The 21,300-nt window shown below is 43.9% G+C and overlaps 1 protein-coding gene across 1 annotated transcript in view; it reads right to left on the bottom strand.

Annotated features, from left to right (window-relative positions):
* Positions 1–21,300, bottom strand: part of LOC310876423 (nesprin-2-like) — a 203,790-nt gene that overhangs the window by 41,789 nt on the left and 140,701 nt on the right. The window contains exons 81-84 of the mRNA XM_083789954.1: positions 21,125–21,241; positions 18,083–18,238; positions 14,931–15,089; positions 9,717–9,883 (exon numbers count right to left, since the gene is read on the bottom strand). Of these exons, the coding sequence (XP_083646080.1) occupies positions 9,717–9,883; positions 14,931–15,089; positions 18,083–18,238; positions 21,125–21,241 (599 nt within the window). The remainder of the gene's footprint in view (positions 1–9,716; positions 9,884–14,930; positions 15,090–18,082; positions 18,239–21,124; positions 21,242–21,300) is intronic.

The raw sequence follows: 21,300 nt of genomic DNA, 5'->3' as shown, positions 1-21,300 counted from the left end.
AAGTGTGCCCTGTGTTCTGGAGTCTGAGTTCATTTCACCCGTTGAGTTGAATGGCTGAAGTGTGCCCTGTGTTCTGGAGTCTGAGTTCACTTCACCCGTTGAGTTGAATGGCTGAAGTGTGCCCTGTGTTCTGGAGTCTGAGTTCATTTCACCCGTTGAGTTGAATGGCTGAAGTGTGCCCTGTGTTCTGGAGTCTGAGTTCACTTCACCCGTTGAGTTGAATGGCTGAAGTGTGCCCTGTGTTCTGGAGTCTGAGTTCACTTCACCCGTTGAGTTGAATGGCTGAAGTGTGCCCTGTGTTCTGGAGTCTGAGTTCATTTCACCCGTTGAGTTGAATGGCTGAAGTGTGCCCTGTGTTCTGGAGTCTGAGTTCACTTCACCCGTTGAGTTGAATGGCTGAAGTGTGCCCTGTGTTCTGGAGTCTGAGTTCATTTCACCCGTTGAGTTGAATGGCTGAAGTGTGCCCTGTGTTCTGGAGTCTGAGTTCATTTCACCCGTTGAGAGCCAACAGGGGCTTGTTTCTCTATGGAATTATATTAACACTAAAAAAGGCTTCTTTTTCTGAAAAACCTATGTTTATATACCATACCATAGAAAAAATAGAGTCTGCAACACTGGTATGAAAAACTCAGCTCCACTGGTTTATTTGATTCAACGTTTCGATCCCTTAGGATCTTCTTCAGGAATAGTGTGACAGGGAATGGGTGTGTACCTATATACAGGAAGGGGTACAACTGATTGGCTCTAACGATGGGTGGTGACTCATGCCACCTAAGCCCAAACCAATTAGCCAGTTTCCAATGTCACAATACTAATAATAAACATGACAGGTTTAAATATACACAAATACAAAAATACAAGAAGAAGTCAAAGAGACCCTCATTGGACTCGCAGCCACAAACGGAGTGCAATGTAATCAACTTGTCAAGTAGGTCCATTACAGACACATGCTTAGCAGCTCTTAGTAAGGGCTTGTCTTTTGTACCTACTACCCAATGTAATGATTTTGACACTTTAGTAGACTTTCAAAAATTCTTCCGCAATCTTAGACTGAGGGAATTCTTTTCTAATGTAAACGGTAACAGGGTACAGGAGGTTAGCTCAGAAAATACACAGCCTCCATTAGCTAACCCTGATGATATTGCTGAGCCCAATATAGGGCCTTTGAAACAGTTTAAGAAAAGATCTACATTTATTCCACCTAAACATAGGAACTCATCCATAGACACATATTGCAGACTGGTTGAAAGTGAAGTGTCACAACTCTTATCTAAGAAACAACAGTATAAGGTCACTAATAACATGGCCAAGTCACAACGTGATGCTTTGTTAGAATTAAAAAATGATAAATCTGTTGTTGTACAGTCTGCTGACAAAGGGGGTGCTATTGTCCTCTTGGACAGAGTAGCATATGTTGGTGAAATACATAGACAGCTCAATAATGATGTGTTTTACCAAAAATTGAATGGCAACCCCACTATAGAGTTCAGGAACTATATTCACAGAATTCTTGAGCACTATTTAGAAACAGGAGATCTCAATAAGAATGAATTCAACTATATGAAGGTTGACTGCCCTGTTACACCAGTGATATATACCCTGCCCAAAATTCACAAAAACTTTACTGATGTACCTCCAGGCAGACCTATTGTTTCAGGGATAGGCTCTCTTACAGAGAAGATTTCTTCATTTATTGATTATTTCCTTAAGCCACATGTTTTTGCACTACCCTCTTACTTAAGGGACTCAAGTGATTTCATTCAGGTCCTACAAACCATAGAATCAGTTGACAATGAGTCTTTTCTTGTTACACTAGATGTGGAAAGTTTATATACGAACATCCCACACCAAGGTGGTCTAGAGGGAATTGAACACTTTCTCAATCAGAGGGTTGAAGTTATCCCCAGCACTAAATGTTTGAAAGATCTCACTGAAATAGTGCTTACTAAAAACTTTTTCTTGTTTGAAAATGACTTTTACTTACAAAAATGTGGTACAGCTATGGGTAGTAAGATGGCACCCAATTACGCTAACCTTTTCGTTGGGCTCCTTGAAACTGAGTTTATTTTTGATTCCAGTCACAATCCGTTTCTACAACACATTCAGTTGTGGAAACGTTATATAGATGATATATTCCTTATCTGGACTGGTTCTTCTACAGAGTTGACAGCCTTCCACAACTTTTTAAATGACAGCAGTCATTCTTTAAGGTTCACCATGGCCTCTGATCGTTGCCGAATGAATTTTCTTGACATTCTTGTCATTAAAGAAAACAACAGACTAAACATGGATCTGTATAGGAAACCGACAGACCGAAATGCCCTGTTACATGGTGAAAGTTATCATCCGACCCCATTGAAGAAGGGCATCCCTATGGGTCAGTTCAAACGGGTACGTAGGATCTGCAGCTCAGATCAATCATTCACTACACATGCAAATGACCTCCAAAATCGTTTTGAACAACGTGGGTACCCAGATGAATGGATCAAACCTGCCATAGACAAATTCAGTGAATGTACCCAATTAGATTGTCTTAAAACAAAGGAGAAGACTGATAAAGCTCAACAAATTAACTGTTATACACAGTATTCTCCATTAGGGAGACATTTCGAAGCAACGATCAAAAAGCACTGGCATATCTTGAGGTCAGATCCCTCCCTAGGAAGAACCTTTTCTGCCCCTCCTCGCATAGTCTACAAAAGACCACCTAATCTTAAGAACCTCTTGGTTAGGTCACATTTACGTCAGGAGACACCCACACATTTTTTGTCTGATGTTCCAGATGGCAATTACAAGTGTGGCAGATGTGCACAATGTGGTTTCACATCTAAATGTCATACATTTAATCACCCTACTACAGGCAAGACTTTTAAAGTCAAGGGCATTATCAGCTGTACGACAAATAATGTGGTCTATATGCTTAAGTGTGTGTGTGGGCTTGCCTACATAGGCAAAACTCTAAGACCCCTTAAAACCAGAATTTCGGAACATAGGAGTGACATAAGAAACAAAAATTTCAAAAATCCTGTAGCCCTACATTTCCACCAAGCCCAACATTGTATTTCCTCCTTGAGGTATATTGGTATTGAAAGGGTCCAACTGCCACCTAGGGGTGGAGACATTGATGTTCTACTCCTTCAGCGTGAAACTTTTTGGATGTCAACCCTCAATACTGTTAATAAGGGCTTGAATGAGTCTTTCGACATCAGACCATTCCTATAATTGTACATTTATTATGAGTCTCTCAATCCAGTATACCTTTGAGTACATTTGTGGTGAATTTATCCCCCTTTTTACTTGAAGGTTTTTAACATGATTTTAACTCTTGCAGTAGTACAGTGTGCATGCCCCACACTCTATTATGTTTAGGCACTCACCTGTTGTACTATTTGTATCTCACATGTTCTCTTTCTTATCTGTAGGTTGTCGGATGATGTACTCTGATGGAGTGCCCCTCCTGAAGAACTACTAGTCCTCATCCTCATTTGTTCTCAGCATCGGACACAATTGGTGATAATTAAAGTAATGGTCTCAGCTTCCTCACTAGGAGCTTTGGGACTTTATCCCTTTTTTATTTTCAACATCAAACAATTAATAAATGAGTCATCTGGAATTTCAAATAAGATTTTTGTTATCCATGACAATCTTTTTGTGTCCTATCCTGAAATCAATGTGTATTATTGTGCTTAAATATTGCATATTGTGTACACATTCTGTACCTGTTGTATTTTTGTATTTGTGTATATTTAAACCTGTCATGTTTATTATTAGTATTGTGACATTGGAAACTGGCTAATTGGTTTGGGCTTAGGTGGCATGAGTCACCACCCATCGTTAGAGCCAATCAGTTGTACCCCTTCCTGTATATAGGTACACACCCATTCCCTGTCACACTATTCCTGAAGAAGATCCTAAGGGATCGAAACGTTGAATCAAATAAACCAGTGGAGCTGAGTTTTTCATACCAGTGTTGCAGACTCTATTTTTTCTATTGTACTGCCTTTTGTCTAGCACCTGGGCTAGAGTGGAGGTGCATGCTCTATTTCCTTTGTTATATACCATACCATACCATACCATCTTTATTTCTATAGCACATTTAAATAACAACAAGTTGTACCAAAGTGCTTTACAATAAAATAATAAAAATCACAACTTCATTTAAAAACAAACAACATACAGTACACAGTGTCACTTTCAACATCAAAAAGCTCATACTATGCTAGGAAAAGCCAATGTCAGTGGTGCTCAACCTTTTTCATGTCAAGGACCCCCAGAATTATCTCTATTGGGCCACGGACCCCCATCTCAAAATAGGTACTTCCAGGGACCCCCCCAGAAGCAAATATTTTAGTTAAAAATGCTCTGAAATATATATTCAATGATTTGCGCCACATTTGAATGGTTTTTCAAAAATAGCGCTATGAGCTTGTAGATCTGCTATTTTTCAATAGCTAAATTATTACACAATGTTTAAAACACCAAAAGGTAACCCATTCCCGCCCAAAATGGGTTAAAAGAAAATCACACCCGTGTGAAGTGAGGGGCGTTAATATATTAAAAGTCTAAACTCATGTTGATTAGGTGATGTAATGGTGCCAACACAAACATTAAATTATCTTTATTGTTAATGGCATTTAATGTTTGTGTTGACGTACATTTTACCTTCACTGTCAATGGCGTTTTTAAAAGAAACATTGAACTAAAAACAAACATTAAACCTGTATAATAGGAGTATATGCGTGCGTTGCGTGCATGTGTGTGTGCGACAGAGGGAAGATAAGAGAGAGAGCTAGTGATTTTGTTTCACGGACAAAATAGACCACTAGAACATAATGTACTGCTCGGTACACAGCCAGCCATTTTTACATTCATCAAACAATCTTGTTCATGTCAGGTGATCTCTCTCTCTCTCTCTCTCTCTCTCTCTCTCTCTCTCTCTCTCTCTCTCTCTCTCTCTCTCTCTCTCTCTCTCTTCTCTCTCTCTCTCTCTCTCTCTCTCTCTCTCTCTCTCTCTCTCTCTCTCTCTCTCTCTCTCTCTCTCTCTCTCTCTCTCTCTCTCTCTCCTCTCATCTCTCTCTCTCATCTCTCTCTCTCTCTCTCTCTCTCTCTCTCTCCTCTCTCTCTCTCTCCTCTTCTCCCTCTCCACGCTTCCCATCCTCTAATCCCTCCTCGTCCTCCCCCCCCCCCCCTCCCCCCCCTCCTCTCCACCCCCCCCCCCAACCCCCCCCCCCCCCCCCCCTCTGACAGCCTAACAAAGCCTATACAGTAGGAAAAGTGGCAGTGGTGTACTTTACTTAAGTACAATTTTGAGGTATTGTACTTCACTTGATAATTTCTACTCCACTACATCTCAGAGCCAAAATTTGCACTTTTACTTCACTACAATAAAAATTTGATTAGAAAACATACATTAAGCACTTCAACCCTATACATTCGGCCTTTTTGAAAATATCAGAGTTGCGACGCATTGTGAGCTTGTAGATCTGCTATTTTCCAAATATTTTGTACATTCTGCAGTATGAGTACTTTAACTTTTAGCACTTAAAGTACATTTTGATGCCGATACCTTTGTACTTTTACTCAAGTACATTTTTCAATTCAGTACTTTTACTTGTAGTTCTAAATTGCAGTATTGGCACTTTTACTTAAAGTAAAACAATCGAGTACTTTTTCCACCACCACACTAAAGTGGGGCCCCAGCAAAGACAAAGCCTTGGCCTGGGAGAGGGAGCCCCCCGCTACGCCAAGGGGGGCCAGGAGGGAGAGGAGTGAAGAGAAGAGAATACAGCTGGAGAGGATAGGTGAGGATAATAAGGGACAAGCTGAAAAAAACAACAGGAGAGCTTTATAGTTGCTTGGATACTCAGTGGTAAAGGGCACGTTGCGTTAAGGCTATTTACATTTATGTGAACAAGTTATAGGACTCAAGCCAAGCAGTACATATACAAGGCCTGTTGAATTAATTGAATGTAGTGCGAGTGTAAGACAAAACTAATTGTGACTCCTAGTTCGTTCCATATTCCGTCTATACATACACATTCTAATCTACAGCATGCCCTTCACCTTTCAACCCACGCACCTGGCAACGGACAGATTCAGCCCACTTTGAGTAGATTACAGTCGCACGCACACTTTGGCTGTACAAAAATAAGCCCGTTTCAACAGACTGTCAACAAAGGATAACTTGACTGCAGTGAAAGGCACTCTCGCCTGGGTGCATGTATTTGGTCCGATGTGCTAACAGTCCGACACGCAATAGTCTGACACCCTGTGACCCTAATTACCCCAAACCCTAACCTAACCCTACACCCTAATTACCCCAAACCCTAACCGAACCCTACACCCTAATTACCCCTAACCTAACCCTACACCCTAATTACCCCAAAACCCTAACCTAACCCTACACCCTAATTACCCCAAACCCTAACCGAACCCTACACCCTAATTACCCCAAACCCTAACCTAACCCTACACCCTAATTACCCCAGACCCTAAACTAACCCTACACCCTAATTACCCCAAAACCCTAACCTAACCCTACACCCTAATTACCCCAAACCCTAACCTAACCCTACACCCTAATTACCCCAGACCCTAAACTAACCCTACACCCTAATTACCCCAAAACCCTAACCTAACCCTACACCCTAATTACCCCAGACCCTAAACTAACCCTACACCCTAATTACCCCAAAACCCTAACCTAACCCTACACCCTAATTACCCCAGACCCTAAACTAACCCTACACCCTAATTACCCCAAAACCCTAACCTCACCCTAACCGCACGCGGAAGCGACGGATGAGTCTTAACCGACCACGTATGTTGGAGCCACGGGTGTCCATTTTCGTGCCACAATGGATCACCTTCTCCAAGTGTTAGAAACACTAATATGCAAACTAATATTTTGTTTAGCTCTTAACATCCCTCACCTCAGTCTGAGCCTCAATTCAGAGAAAACGGCAAAACGCTGATTAAGATCGCGTGCGCACAAAGTCTTTCCATTACGATGACGTCGCACCATGGAAGCAAGCGTTGCCTATAGCGACGGGAAGCTAAAATACGGTAAATACAATAGTATTGATTCTGGATTCATAGAAATCAACGAAAACCGACATTCTCGGGTTCTGGCATATATTGTGTTGAAGTGCTCTAGCGTAGCACATAATACAGGAGGCATCAGGAGGTTGCTTTACTGAAAGCGACCTTTCTTTACTGAAAAGAGTGCTTCCAAACTCCAACATTTAGAAATATAATCACCTGCAATTAATTTATTGACAGAAAGTACTGAATCACTGAATCGTAGTAATTGTCTCCACCAGGCCGAAGGCATGTGGGGAGAGTATGTTTTGCACTTCGTCCGTCCGTGTGTCCGTCCGTCCGTTTGTGTGTCCGTGTGTGTGTCCGTGTGTGTGTCCGTGAACAGCTAATCTCGGCCACCGTTAACCCGGTCGATGCCAAATTTTGCACACACACTCCCTGGATGCCAACGATGAACCTCTGCCCCAAACTTTCCAGAACGGCCTGTTATAGCGCCACCAGGAGGCCGCTTTGTGCAAAACAAGTTTTTTAACAGTACACCTACAGATTTTGTCCAAACATCACGCAAATTAGTACACAGTCTCTCTAGAGCCATTCAACGAAAGGGGTCTTTCAGATCTCTCAGACTCCATCCTGATTGGTTAAGATTGGCTTCCAAAGTTCACAGGAGTGCTCAGTTTCAAACAAAATGCTGCAAATCATGAACACATCGCGTGATTTCCGTGAAATTGTGCACGCACATTCCCACTAGGCCGAGGACGAAATGCCACATGAACAATTTCAACTCAGCCTCAAGGTGGCGCTATAACTGGCCGAAAAGTGTTTTTACCTCTAACTGCACGGATCTGTGGATAACCTGGTGGAGACCTGTGCCCAGAAGGGCACTTTTTCTAGTTTATGCTCCTTTCTTGACAGAAAGGAGCATAATTACTACGATTCAGTGATGGATTCCAAACTGCGTGAGAACACATATGTGTGTGCACACGCACACGCACATGCACAAGCACACGCACACGCACACACACACTCACACACTCGCTCATATAACATGTCTACATGTCAGTGGATTTTTATGAAACAAACACTTTACAGATATAAAGAGGTTAAATCAAGCTTCACGTACAGCTGCGATGTTCGGTGAGTTTGACGTATAGTTTAATACAATCAGACAGGACTTTTCCGTTTGGATATATGGGTGTTTTGGATATATGGGGGTGCCTGGTGCTGGTAGCTCAGCTACCAGGGTTACCGAGCTACCAGCCACCCCAATAGAACTATGTCTGATTAACTGGCAGCACAGCATGCTATATGCCAACGACATCTCCACAAGCCAGCCCTATATAGAGTCTATGATGTATCTATGAGCATAGTGGCAGATCGCTCTCCATACCAACACACACAGCCCTCTGCTCAGGACCCTGAACGCTGAAGATGGGGGTTGGTTGAACATTTAAGGGTTTAAGGGCCATATGGTACAGCCTGACAGTCAGTCTATATATACTGCAGCTTTGGATGGTGGGCGAGAGAGATGGAGAGGGAGGAGGGGGGGGGGGGGGGGGGCTATAGGGTACCACCAAATCCATGACCATCTGTCTGACTGGGGGTCAAAGTACTAATAGTATATCATGGTGGTAACTTAACGTACAGTCTGTACATTCAGTACAGACACGTTGTATTGTATTGACAGCTGCAGGCCTCGGCTCGGCAACAGCAGGTGAATAGGCTAAAAGCATAATTACTACGATTCACTGATGCATTCCAAACTGCGTGAGAACGCGCGCACGCACACTCACACTCACAAGCACAAGCACACGCACGCATTATTATGCATTAAAAGCTTTTAATAGAGTGCAGCGCAAACGCTGCAGTCTGCTTCACACACACACACACACACACACACACACACGCACATACACACCGGGACCACATGCACCAGACTGACACCCACACACATACTTTATGCAGACACGCGCCTGCACCTGAGTATACGCACACACATACACATACATACAAGACCTGTTGATCCCCTGATTGAATGGAGTGTAAAGGTGACTCCACAGAGTCCACACCAAAGCTAACTTGCTCAGACTAGTCAAGTCAAGATGAAGACATCGTTGCCGAAATGCGTAGGTGTATTTTGTTTTATTCTTATAAAAGTACAATAAAGCACGCACATCCACTCACTTCTAAGGCCCGCACACTGGGTAATGCTCCAAAGCTGTATGAAGGTTCCTTACACCATAGTGAACCTCTCGGCAGTATTTCTTATTCTCGCCATGCATTTACCATGCATTTACCATGCATTCACCATGCATTTACCATGCATTCACCATGCATTTACCATGCATTTATCAGACTATTAACCAATTCAGGCCTGACGTCGAAATTAAAAATAACGTTCGCTCTGAAAGAATATATATTCAAAGATTTGTGCCACATTTTTAACAATTTTTTCGAAAATAGCAGACCTACAAGACCTATGAGCTTGTAGATCTGCTATTTTTCAATAGCTAAAGTATACCTTAATGGCTTAATGCTTAGTTAAAACACCAGAAGGGGTTCCCGCGGTTCTTGCTCTCTTTCCTTTTTTCGCCCCACAAGAACTATGATTCATTTTAACGACCGGGAGCAATCTTGGTCAGCAAATCTTGCGCAGCATGCGGTCTCTCTCTCACCTGGCCTCGATGTGCTGGAAGAGGTTGTTCCAGCGCTGGTTGACCTCCTGCAGAGTGCCATGGACCTGCCTCTGCTTGGCCTCATCACTGGCTAACAGCAGCTGCTCTCCAAGCTGCTTCAAGTGGCTTTTGTTTTCGCTGAACAGGTTGATCTCCTCCATGCAGTCCTATAGTGGGGCGACAGAGACACTTATCAGTCCTAGTGGTGGCGACAAAGACACTATTATCAGTCCTAGTGACAGAGACAATATTATCAGTCCTAGTGGGGCGACAGAGTCACTATTATCAGTCCTAGAGACAGAGACACTATTATCAGTCCTAGAGACAGAGACACTATTATCAGTCCTAGTGACAGAGACACTATTATCAGTCCTAGTGACAGAGACACTATATCAGTCCTAGAGACAGAGACACTATTATCAGTCCTAGTGACAGAGACACTATATCAGTCCTAGAGACAGAGACACTATTATCAGTCCTAGTGACAGAGACACTATTATCAGTCCTAGAGACAGAGACACTATATCAGTCCTAGATACAGAGACACTATTATCAGTCCTAGTGACAGAGACACTATTATCAGTCCTAGAGACAGAGACACTATTATCAGTCCTAGTGACAGAGACACTATTATCAGTCCTAGTGACAGAGACACTATATCAGTCCTAGAGACAGAGACACTATTATCAGTCCTAGTGACAGAGACACTATTATCAGTCCTAGTGACAGAGACACTATTATCAGTCCTAGAGACAGAGACACTATTATCAGTCCTAGAGACAGAGTCACTATTATCAGTCCTAGAGACAGAGACACTATTATCAGTCCTAGAGACAGAGACACTATTATCAGTCCTAGTGACAGAGACACTATTATCAGTCCTAGTGACAGAGACACTATTATCAGTCCTAGTGACAGAGACACTATTATCAGTCCTAGTGACAGAGACACTATTATCAGTCCTAGAGACAGAGACACTATTATCAGTCCTAGTGACAGAGACACTATTATCAGTCCTAGTGACAGAGACACTATTATCAGTCCTAGACTCTAGAGACAGAGACACTATTATCAGTCCTAGTGACAGAGACACTATTATCAGTCCTAGTGACAGAGACACTATTATCAGTCCTAGTGACAGAGACACTATTATCAGTCCTAGTGACAGAGACACTATTATCAGTCCTAGAGACAGAGACACTATTATCAGTCCTAGAGACAGAGACACTATTATCAGTCCTAGAGACAGAGACACTATTATCAGTCCTAGAGACAGAGACACTATTATCAGTCCTAGTGACAGAGACACTATTATCAGTCCTAGTGACAGAGACACTATTATCAGTCCTAGAGACAGAGACACTATTATCAGTCCTAGTGACAGAGACACTATTATCAGTCCTAGAGACAGAGACACTATTATCAGTCCTAGTGACAGAGACACTATTATCAGTCCTAGTGACAGAGACACTATTATCAGTCCTAGAGACAGAGACACTATTATCAGTCCTAGAGACAGAGACACTATTATCAGTCCTAGTGACAGAGACACTATTATCAGTCCTAGTGGGGATCAGGGCTGCGTTCATGTGCGGCGACGACCACTGTAGTCACGTATTAAAAAAGGTCTGTCTCATTCAGAAAGCAGAGCACCTGTTTTGCTTCTGGGGAAAACGCTTAATTGGCTGCTACTTTGTCCATAATCACCACCACCAGGAAGTGTTTTGGGTGTAAAACAGTATAAACACAGTGTTATTGTCAGGTCAGGAGCCCGGGCTACCATTTGGCTCATCTCAATCTCCAGCATCTACAATACAATAATCACACGCTGTCCCAAACCACTCATTAACTTGTGCTGCAAACCAACCCAGCATGCTGCATGGTGACATAATGACAGACAACAAAGGGCCTTCTGTAAATGAAAAGACAATTGTTTTGTTTGAACAAAGCGGTCGAGGTGGCAGCATTCCAGGCCTGCAGCCAGCCACTCCGCTGTGTGTGTGATTCTGGAGCACGTTTGACCAGGTGGCATTTGTGCCCCAATTAATTTGTTGACTAATTGGCAGCAGTGCGTGCATTTTGTAATGTACTCTGTGATACAGTATGTTACTGTATACGCTCCGAGTATATACAGTACTTTTAAGTTCTACAATAATTAATTTGTATTCATTAATCTGCCGAGATTACTGTATATTATTATACTAGCCTATTTTAGTCTACTACTTTCCCTTTTTTTAACTTTATAATACAGAATAAACTAGATAAAGTGCCAATCGGCACAGGTGTGTGTGTGTGTGTGTGTGTGTGTGTGTGTGTGTGTGTGTGTGCGAGTGCATGACGCGACTTGGCTTGTTGCAGCGCCACCATCAGGCTGTTGAAAACTGTCAAGTGGCATTTCTTCCTCAGCCTAGTGGGAATATGCGTGCACAGTTTCATCGCAATCGGACGCTGCGTTGAGGAGTTGTGGCGATTTGTACAAAGCGGGCTACTCCTGAAAACTGTAGGAGGCAATCGTGGCCAATCAGGATGGAATATGAGAAATCAAACAAACCTGTCTTGATCACATGACTATGGAGATCATGTGTACCGATTTGCGTGAAATTTGGATAAAATGTGAAGGAGTAATAATAGAAAATGTGTTTTACATATGTCGGCCTCCTGGTGGCGCTATAAAGAGCAGATGTGAAAAATTCCAGGCAAAGGTTTTTCCTTGGCCTCTAGGGAGTTGGCATATAAAGTTATCCACAGATCCGTGCAGTTAGAGGTAAAAACACTTTTGGGCCAGTTATAGCGCCACCTTGAGGCTGAGTTGAAATTGTTCATGTGGCATTTCGTCCTCGGCCTAGTGGGAATGTGGGTGCACAATTTCACGGAAATCACGCGATGTGTTCATGATTTGCAGCATTTTGTTTGAAACTGAACACTCCTGTGAACTTTGGAAGCCAATCTTAACCAATCAGGATGGAGTCTGAGAAATCTGAAAGACCGGTTTGGTTGAATGGCTCTAGAGAGACTGTGTACCAATTTGCGTGATGTTTGGACACAATCTGTAGGTGTACTGTGCAAAAACGTGTTTTGCACAAAGCGGCCTCCTGGTGGCGCTATAACAGGCCGTTCTGGTAAGTTTGGGGCAGAGGTTCATGGTTGGCATCCAGGGAGTGTGTGTGTGCAAAATTTGGCATCGACCGGGTTAACGGTGGCCGAGATTAGCTGCTCACGGACGGACACACGGACACACGGACGGACGGACACACGGACACACGGACGGAAGGACACACGGACGGACGGAGTGCAAAACATACTCTCCCCCATGCCTTCGGCTGGTGGAGACAATAACGGAATATATAATAAATTCTAATAACTAATTGAAAATATTTCTATACTGTTGTTTTCAGTGTAATGCACCAAACCCTCACAAGACACATTCCTCATACATCCCGCACTGTTAGTATACAGAGGAATTCAGAGTTTATCTGATTTGCATTTTAGTAGTTAAGTATGCAAATGATATTCTTCTAAGATGCAGTTGGATCCAATATAATACCTGGCAAAACAAAGGTTTGGTGCAGGGGCGTGCACACATAGACATCAAAGGGGGCTTCAGCCCCTGCCCTTTTACCCGTCTGTAAAACAACTGCCCTTTACTATAGGTGAAAGAAACGCAAATGCCTCTCCTCTCCTTTCCAGGCCATGCCATGAAGGCAGCATTCAGGAGAATTGCTTTTTTCCCCCAGAAGTCTCCTGAACTTGAACGCAGCATTCAGGAGAATTGCTTTTTTCCCCCAGAAGTCTCCTGAACTTGAACGCAGCATTCAGGAGAATTGCTTTTTTCCCCCAGAAGTCTCCTGAACTTGAACGCAGCATTCAGGAGAATAGCTTTTTTCCCCCAGAAGTCTCCTGAACTTGAACGCAGCATTTTGCATTGAACAAATTTGTTTATAAATCCATGTCGTTACACCTGCATCTCCACTAGCTAAAGAGTGCTGGGTTGCGCCCCGAAAATAGCTGATCTACAAGCTCACGACGTGTCGCAGCGCGACGCGTCGTGAGCTTGTAGATCAGCTATTTTCGCATTTGTTCTGTCCAAAAGTGCCCCTGCCTCTCCAACACTCTCTGCACGTCCCTGGTCTGGTGTGTAAGTGAATTAATTAATCAGAGTACATGATGATGTACTAATGACAGCATACAAGACTACCTCCACATCTACAGTAAACTGTCGCAATATTCCTATCCAGTAGTTCTGCTTCACACCATTAGAAGATAAAGCAACGATGGCCATTAAAACCCACTAATGTGGCATAAGTGCGTAATACTGTAGGTTATTCACCAATTAAAATAGTGGTGGTGATTAATGTGACATGACATGAATACAGTATGTGCCACATTTAGCCACATTTATGGTCTGACGACGTCAAGGAATCTAAAGGGCTCGATATAATTCGATGTGCATGGTGTAGCGCAGCGAAAACAGACGACGCTTCCAACAGGTTATTAGCACATAGATAGGATCCAAAAGGAAGCACGCACATCTCAAGAAATTCTACAGGTGCTGAACAAAATATATATATATATATATATACATACAATGAAAAAGAAGGGTTGCCCGCACACTGTGTATCAGCTCCTATGACACTTTATTTAGGTAACAACAACGTTTCGACCCTTACGGGTCTTCGTCAGGTATGAGATACCTGATGAATGGTCGAAACGTTGTTACTTAACACATTCCGTCCGTAGGACGTGGCCTCACATCCACCGTACGCGTCACTCTGCAGTCACGTTAGCTTACCGTTCACTTAGCCGTTAGCGCGGCAGAAAGAATGCCTCGTCTCTCCTAATCCAGGGCGCTCTCCGAGGTTTTGATCTGACTGATATACCAGCGCTTCATCTCTGCTCCTCATCCGCCTCTCACACAAAATATGAACGCTTTTTGGAGCTTCTAGCGATATAATAAAATCGAGACCAAGGTAAGCTAACAAAATATTTATCCGTTTTTTTTTCCCGGATTGTTTCTGGGGGTAGGGGTTTCAGAGGGGGTTTCTTTCCGGCACCCCAGAGCACCTATTTTGAAGGAATCCCGGGAATGATTGTGTTAATAAAGTTTCCTGGGAGCTGTTACAGTGTGCGGACAACCCTTCTTTTTCATTATTAGCATATAGACCCACACCTTTGGCGCGTGACACCCGTATAAGTATAACCCAAGAGCTCCGTTACCTTCTTGAGTTTCTCCACCATCTCCTCGATGCTGAGGTCTCCACTGTGGGAGACCTTCCTCTCTATCTGCATCAGCCAGTCACACAGCTCCCTGTTCTTGTCATTGAAGATGGTCCAGGCGTTGAGGCGGTCAGCGATCTCCTGCCTGCGCACGGACACCTGAGGGAGGGAACAGCGTCTGCCGTCATCGACATGTACCGTACAAAAAACATCAACCACCACATGTACCTTTATAGCTCATAAGTGTTGTTATTAATCTTCATTCCCTGAAGAAGACCTCCTAGGTCAAAACGTTAGATTAATAAATATACAGCATCGTGGCTACGAGTGTGCAGCCTTTTTCTTATTTTTACTTGATTACTGCCTTAGGCCAGCACCTCACCAACCCTCTCCCTTTATTGTCTACTTGTTATTAATCTTCACCATCAGGGGGCGCTAAGGTGCATGAATACCACGCGTAGGCTCTGATCCAACCTGACAGGGAGTCGTGGGTTCGATGCCCGATGGACGTTTACTGTAGGCCTGCAGTATGTCACGACTCACGCCCTGAATCTAGTCTCCTGTAAATCTACACTGTGCTATCGAAATAAAGGCAGAAAAAAGCCCCCCAATTTATCTTAAAAACGAAACAAAATGCTCTTTATTTACTCTCACTGTATATTAGCAACATCACACTTTTTGCAGAGAAACAAATGCAAACAAAGTGCATTCCATAGAATAAAGTCATTTCTTCCGTCATCACAGCAGCAGAGGGAGATGAGATACAATTGTTTTGATTCCCAAACAGCTTCCAATTTAATCCCTGGCTGCTAATTGAATCCACCAATGTTCCTAATGACATCTTAATGCATTGATAATATCTCATTACACAGTTAGGGGCTCGTGGCTGGCTGGTGATCCTTTTAGACTCCCAGAGCTCATAATTATAGTGTGTCCTGTTTTCAGGCTATTATTAACTGCTTCCCTGGCATTTATAGTTATTTCATGAGCCCTGGCCTGTTCAGAGTGAAACCACACTGGATTCTGGAGTATGTGGGTTCCATTGTGTTGCACTGTCTATGGCCCTGCCCTCTAGCTGGGGGGGGGACTTGTCCCTCCCTCACAACAATAGAGCCTGTCCTCTGGACCCCTTCAGCCCGGCCAAGCCATCTGTTCTCCAGGGCCATTTCGCTGACTGTCCCCCACCTGCAACCTGTTAACTGAACAGGGAGCACAATGCTGCGGTTCAAATCCTATTGCCACGGTGCCATCAGACAGCAGGGAAGTATCTCATGTTTCACTCCACTGAGTGGGAGTTCATTATCAGCAAAAAAACGCATTGAACCAATTTTCCAGTTCCATAATAAGCAATATGTGACCAGATTTGACTGAGAGACTGCCATTGCGCAAATTACAGCTTTTCACCAGAGTTTTTTTTTTTTTAATTAGCACAGGCAGACTCTTCACATACTAGAACATGTCTGAAATAAGTGTCAGAGCTGAAATGGACATGTAAATATGAAATAAATGCTTAAACATGTCGCTAGGTGTAATGTGTAATGAAGTGAATCTTTCAAGCCCGTTTTCTGAACTCGCTGTTTCTCTGCAAGACATTACTCCATAAGCCATATCTCCAAAAACTGGTGGGTCAAACTGAACAACCAATATGTCAATTTGAAGCTATGATTCCCTGCTTTCATATGACACGTCAAAAATCCAATGGCAGTCCCTCAGTCAAATTAAGTCACACAAAACCCACATGAGTCACATGAAGCTGGTTGGGTTGGTCTGTAATAACAATGTGTTTTATTACCTCCTAATCCTAATCTAATCCGCAAAGTTTGGTTGGATTTAATTAAAGTATTGAATTCAATCAAGAAAGGTGTTTTGAAATGAGAGCTGCATGTTCACTTCAACTAGTTCCAACAAGAGGAACAGGTGGGAGCTTTCACTGCAAATGAGGACTCCCGCCAACAAATCATCACAAGATGCCATCAACCCTCAAATAGTTACGCTAACAAACATGGCCGTTTCTCGGCAAAGAAGAACAAACGTGTGTTTGTGCTGTATTTAGAGCTGAAGGACTTAACTGTAGCACAGCTGACTGGAGTTTCACTTGACTGTGGAACCAGCGTTCACGACTTAGGGGGGATGTTTAGGGTATGCAGAAAAAAAGCATCCTTTCCCCCATGAACTGAAGACCCAGTAGAGAACCTCTAAGGAACCACACAGGGCCTTTAACGGGTTCTCTCTCTGCATGGCAGTGGTGCTAATAGCGTCTCAACCATCCCAGAGTACTTTCATTAAAATGCTTTTCATAAAAGCCCATATCCACATCACTGCTCCCTGACAAGACATTCTGACTGTACTAACTGTACAATGCCCAAATTATCCCGTGCAGTACAGGAGGTAAATGTAAATGTCAGGAAATGTCAGGCAAACTCATTTTAACAAGCTATAGAAACTATAATACCTGGGGGAAAAAAAATACTAAATTACACTTTCACTAGGCACTTGAAAAGGTCTTACCTCACTTACTACTATGCTAGACTCTTTTCAGAGAGAATGTGTGTGAGTGACTCTCTCTCTCTCTCTATGTGTGTGTGGGTGTGTGAGTGTGGGTATGTGTGTTTGCGTGTGTGCGTGCCTGCCTGCGCCCGTGTTTGTTTGTCTGTGTCCAGTCTCTGTTGTGTACACGGTTTTGTGAGGCTGACCATGCCAAAGCCAGTTCACTTTCTCTCTCAAGTTTCCCCTCCTCTCTCTCTCTCTCTCTCTCTCTCACCTTCATGCAGAGCTCTCTCTCTCTCTCTCACCTTGGTGCAGAGCTCTCTCTCTCTCTCTCTCACCTTGGTGCAGAGCTCTCTCTCTCTCTCTCTCTCTCTCACCTTGGTGCAGAGCTCTCTCTCTCTCTCTCTCTCTCTCACCTTGGTGCAGAGCTCTCTCTCTCTCTCTCTCACCTTGGTGCAGAGCTCTCTCTCTCTCTCTCTCACCTTGGTGCAGAGCTCTCTCTCTCTCTCTCTCTCTCTCTCTCTCTCTCTCTCTCTCTCTCTCTCTCTCTCTCTCTCTCTCTCACCTTGGTGCAGAGCTCTCTCTCTCTCTCTCTCTCTCTCTCTCTCTCACCTTGGTGCAGAGCTCTCTCTCTCTCTCTCTCTCTCTCTCTCTCTCTCTCTCACCTTGGTGCAGAGCTCTTCCCATTGGCAGTGGAGTTGTTCCAGCTGCTGTTCCAGCAGAGCGGTGTCTCCGGCCGCCACGTACTGGGACAGGTCCATCCTCATGGCGGAGAGCTCCCTGAGACCCCCGGCCACATGCTCCAGGGAGAGCTCCCTCTGCTGCATCACACACACACACACACACACACACACACGCACACGGTCAGACACCCCACATACACATTGATTGGCTGGCTGTGTACCCCCTTCTCTAGCTCTCTCTCTCTCTCTCTCTCTGTGGTCAGAAGGATTAAATCGCTGTTGACAGGGGAGGGGGAGGGTAAGGGGGGTAGAGGAGGGGGTGGGGAGTGAAAGGAAGGGGCAAAGGACGAGGGAAAAGGGGTAAAAGAAAGAATGGGAGGGGGTGAACTTATCATAATAGAGGCACGCTGTGGGGTAACGGGCCGAGAGAGTAATGGAGGAATGGCTGAGAGGAGGCGAGGCTGAAGCTTCCAATGGCAAATACATTTTACGTTGTATAAATGAACCACTGAAAGGGATTGTGACATTAAAAAAAGTTTTTGTAAAAAGAAATTAGGTTTTCTGAGCTCAATTGCACCTAAAAAACCTGACTTTTTAACATTGAGTAGATTTTCTGTGGTCTGGGTTTTTCTGGCTCAAACACATGCTCTGATCTTCCTGCTGTTTGTGATGACAATGGGATTTGCCAGCAGATGTTTTCATTGCACCTCAAAAGCCTTCCAAACCCCAAAGAAAGCTCCAGACCACAGAAAATCCACTGAATGTTCAAAGTTCAGGTTTTTTGGGTGTAATTGAAGGTCATAAAACCTAAAAGGAAAAATAAAAGTAAATGAAAATTAATGTCACAAAACCTTTAAGTCCTAGACTCTAGAGTATATGATATGTACCATAACCTTTTAAGCCCTAGAGTATATGATATGTACCATGCTTCATCATATGACGATTAGCAAACAAAAGCAGATCTACGAGATGTTTATGTTCATTTTAAAAAATGCATTTATTTTTATATATTTTAATATATAGGCCTACACATCTATAATCTTTTTCACCTATAATGACATGCCCAAAATAGTGACGACAGCTTGAAAGCGGTTCAAAATAACTTACATTCCGTATTGCACAACAATGTACTGTATACACTTCTACAGCCTATACCTGCATCCATTTGTTAGAGCTTAGTTTTTACAATATTATTATTATATAATATATTTGTGTGTTTTTTGTTCCTATAAGCTGTCCACCTGTCAGGCATCTACTGTATAGCACAACTGAACACATTTGTGGTTGTTGAGTTCAAATGCACAAACCAGTATTGATTTTGACAGAAAATTTTAGTTTTTTAGTCTTTTGAATAGCTTTCATTTAGTTTTAGTCACATTTTAGTCACCTGGAATGTTTTACTGTCGTAGTCGACTAAATGTCATAAGATTTTAGTCGACTAAATCAGTTGATTCCGTCTCGTAATGACACTTGCTGAAAATAGCAGATCTACAAGCTCACAACACGTCGCGTTGTGACGCGTTGTGAGCTTGTAGATCGGCTGTAAAATGACTTGGATCTCTTGTCCACTAGTCCCTCTCTCTCCTAACCTGAAGGTCTCTTTCCCGTCTCTCTCCTAACCTGAAGGTCTCTTTCCCCTCTCTCTCCTAACCTGAAGGTCTCTTTCCCCTCTCTCTCCTGACCTGAAGGTCTCTTTCCCCTCTCTCTCCTAACCTGAAGGTCTCTTTCCCCTCTCTCTCCTAACCTGAAGGAGTTCTTTCCCCTCTCTCTCCTAACCTGAAGGTCTCTTTCCCCTCTCTCTCCTAACCTGAAGGTCTCTTTCCCCTCTCTCTCCTAACCTGAAGGTCTCTTTCCCGTCTCTCTCCTAACCTGAAGGTCTCTTTCCCCTCTCTCTCCTAACCTGAAGGTCTCTTTCCCCTCTCTCTCCTAACCTGAAGGTCTCTTTCCCCTCTCTCTCTTGACCTGAAGGAGTTCTTTCCCCTCTCTCTCCTAACCTGAAGGTCTCTTTCCCCTCTCTCTCCTAACCTGAAGGTCTCTTTCCCCTCTCTCTCCTAACCTGAAGGTCTCTTTCCCCTCTCTCTCCTGACCTGAAGGTCTCTTTCCCCTCTCTCTCCTAACCTGAAGGTCTCTTTCCCCTCTCTCTCCTAACCTGAAGGAGTTCTTTCCCCTCTCTCTCCTAACCTGAAGGTCTCTTTCCCCTCTCTCTCCTAACCTGAAGGTCTCTTTCCCCTCTCTCTCCTGACCTGAAGGTCTCTTTCCCCTCTCTCTCCTGACCTGAAGGTCTCTTTCCCCTCTCTCTCCTAACCTGAAGGTCTCTTTCCCCTCTCTCTCCTAACCTGAAGGAGTTCTTTCCCCTCTCTCTCCTGACCTGAAGGTCTCTTTCCCCTCTCTCTCCTAACCTGAAGGTCTCTTTCCCCTCTCTCTCCTAACCTGAAGGAGTTCTTTCCCCTCTCTCTCCTAACCTGAAGGTCTCTTTCCCCTCTCTCTCCTAACCTGAAGGTCTCTTTCCCCTCTCTCTCCTGACCTGAAGGTCTCTTTCCCCTCTCTCTCCTGACCTGAAGGTCTCTTTCCCCTCTCTCTCCTAACCTGAAGGTCTCTTTCCCCTCTCTCTCCTGACCTGAAGGTCTCTTTCCCCTCTCTCTCCTAACCTGAAGGTCTCTTTCCCCTCTCTCTCCTAACCTGAAGGTCTCTTTCCCCTCTCTCTCCTAACCTGAAGGTCTCTTTCCCCTCTCTCTCCTAACCTGAAGGAGTTCTTTCCCCTCTCTCTCCTAACCTGAAGGTCTCTTTCCCCTCTCTCTCCTGACCTGAAGGAGTTCTTTCCCCTCTCTCTCCTGACCTGAAGGTCTCTTTCCCCTCTCTCTCCTAACCTGAAGGTCTCTTTCCCCCCTCTCTCCTGACCTGAAGGTCTCTTTCCCCTCTCTCTCTCCTGACCTGAAGGTCTCTTTCCCCTCTCTCTCCTAACCTGAAGGTCTCTTTCCCCCCTCTCTCCTGACCTGAAGGTCTCTCTCCCCTCTCTCTCCTGACCTGAAGCAGCTCCTCTTCGTCCTGGAGTGTCCCCGGCTGTGTCTCCTTCGTGCAGCTCTTCAGCTCCTTCAGTTGTTGTGTTCTGAGAGCAAGTCCGCCCTGACACTTCACCCAGTTCTGGAAGAAAGAAGTGGTATACTATAATACTGTGCTTTAAACTCAATTCAGTTGGTGTA

This window comes from Protomyctophum parallelum (genome assembly GCF_964188405.1).
Source record: "Protomyctophum parallelum genome assembly, chromosome: 19".
Classification (NCBI taxonomy): Eukaryota; Metazoa; Chordata; class Actinopteri; order Myctophiformes; family Myctophidae; genus Protomyctophum; species Protomyctophum parallelum.
Note: the sequence above shows the minus strand (reverse complement) of the source record. Positions and strands in the feature narration are given on the sequence as shown.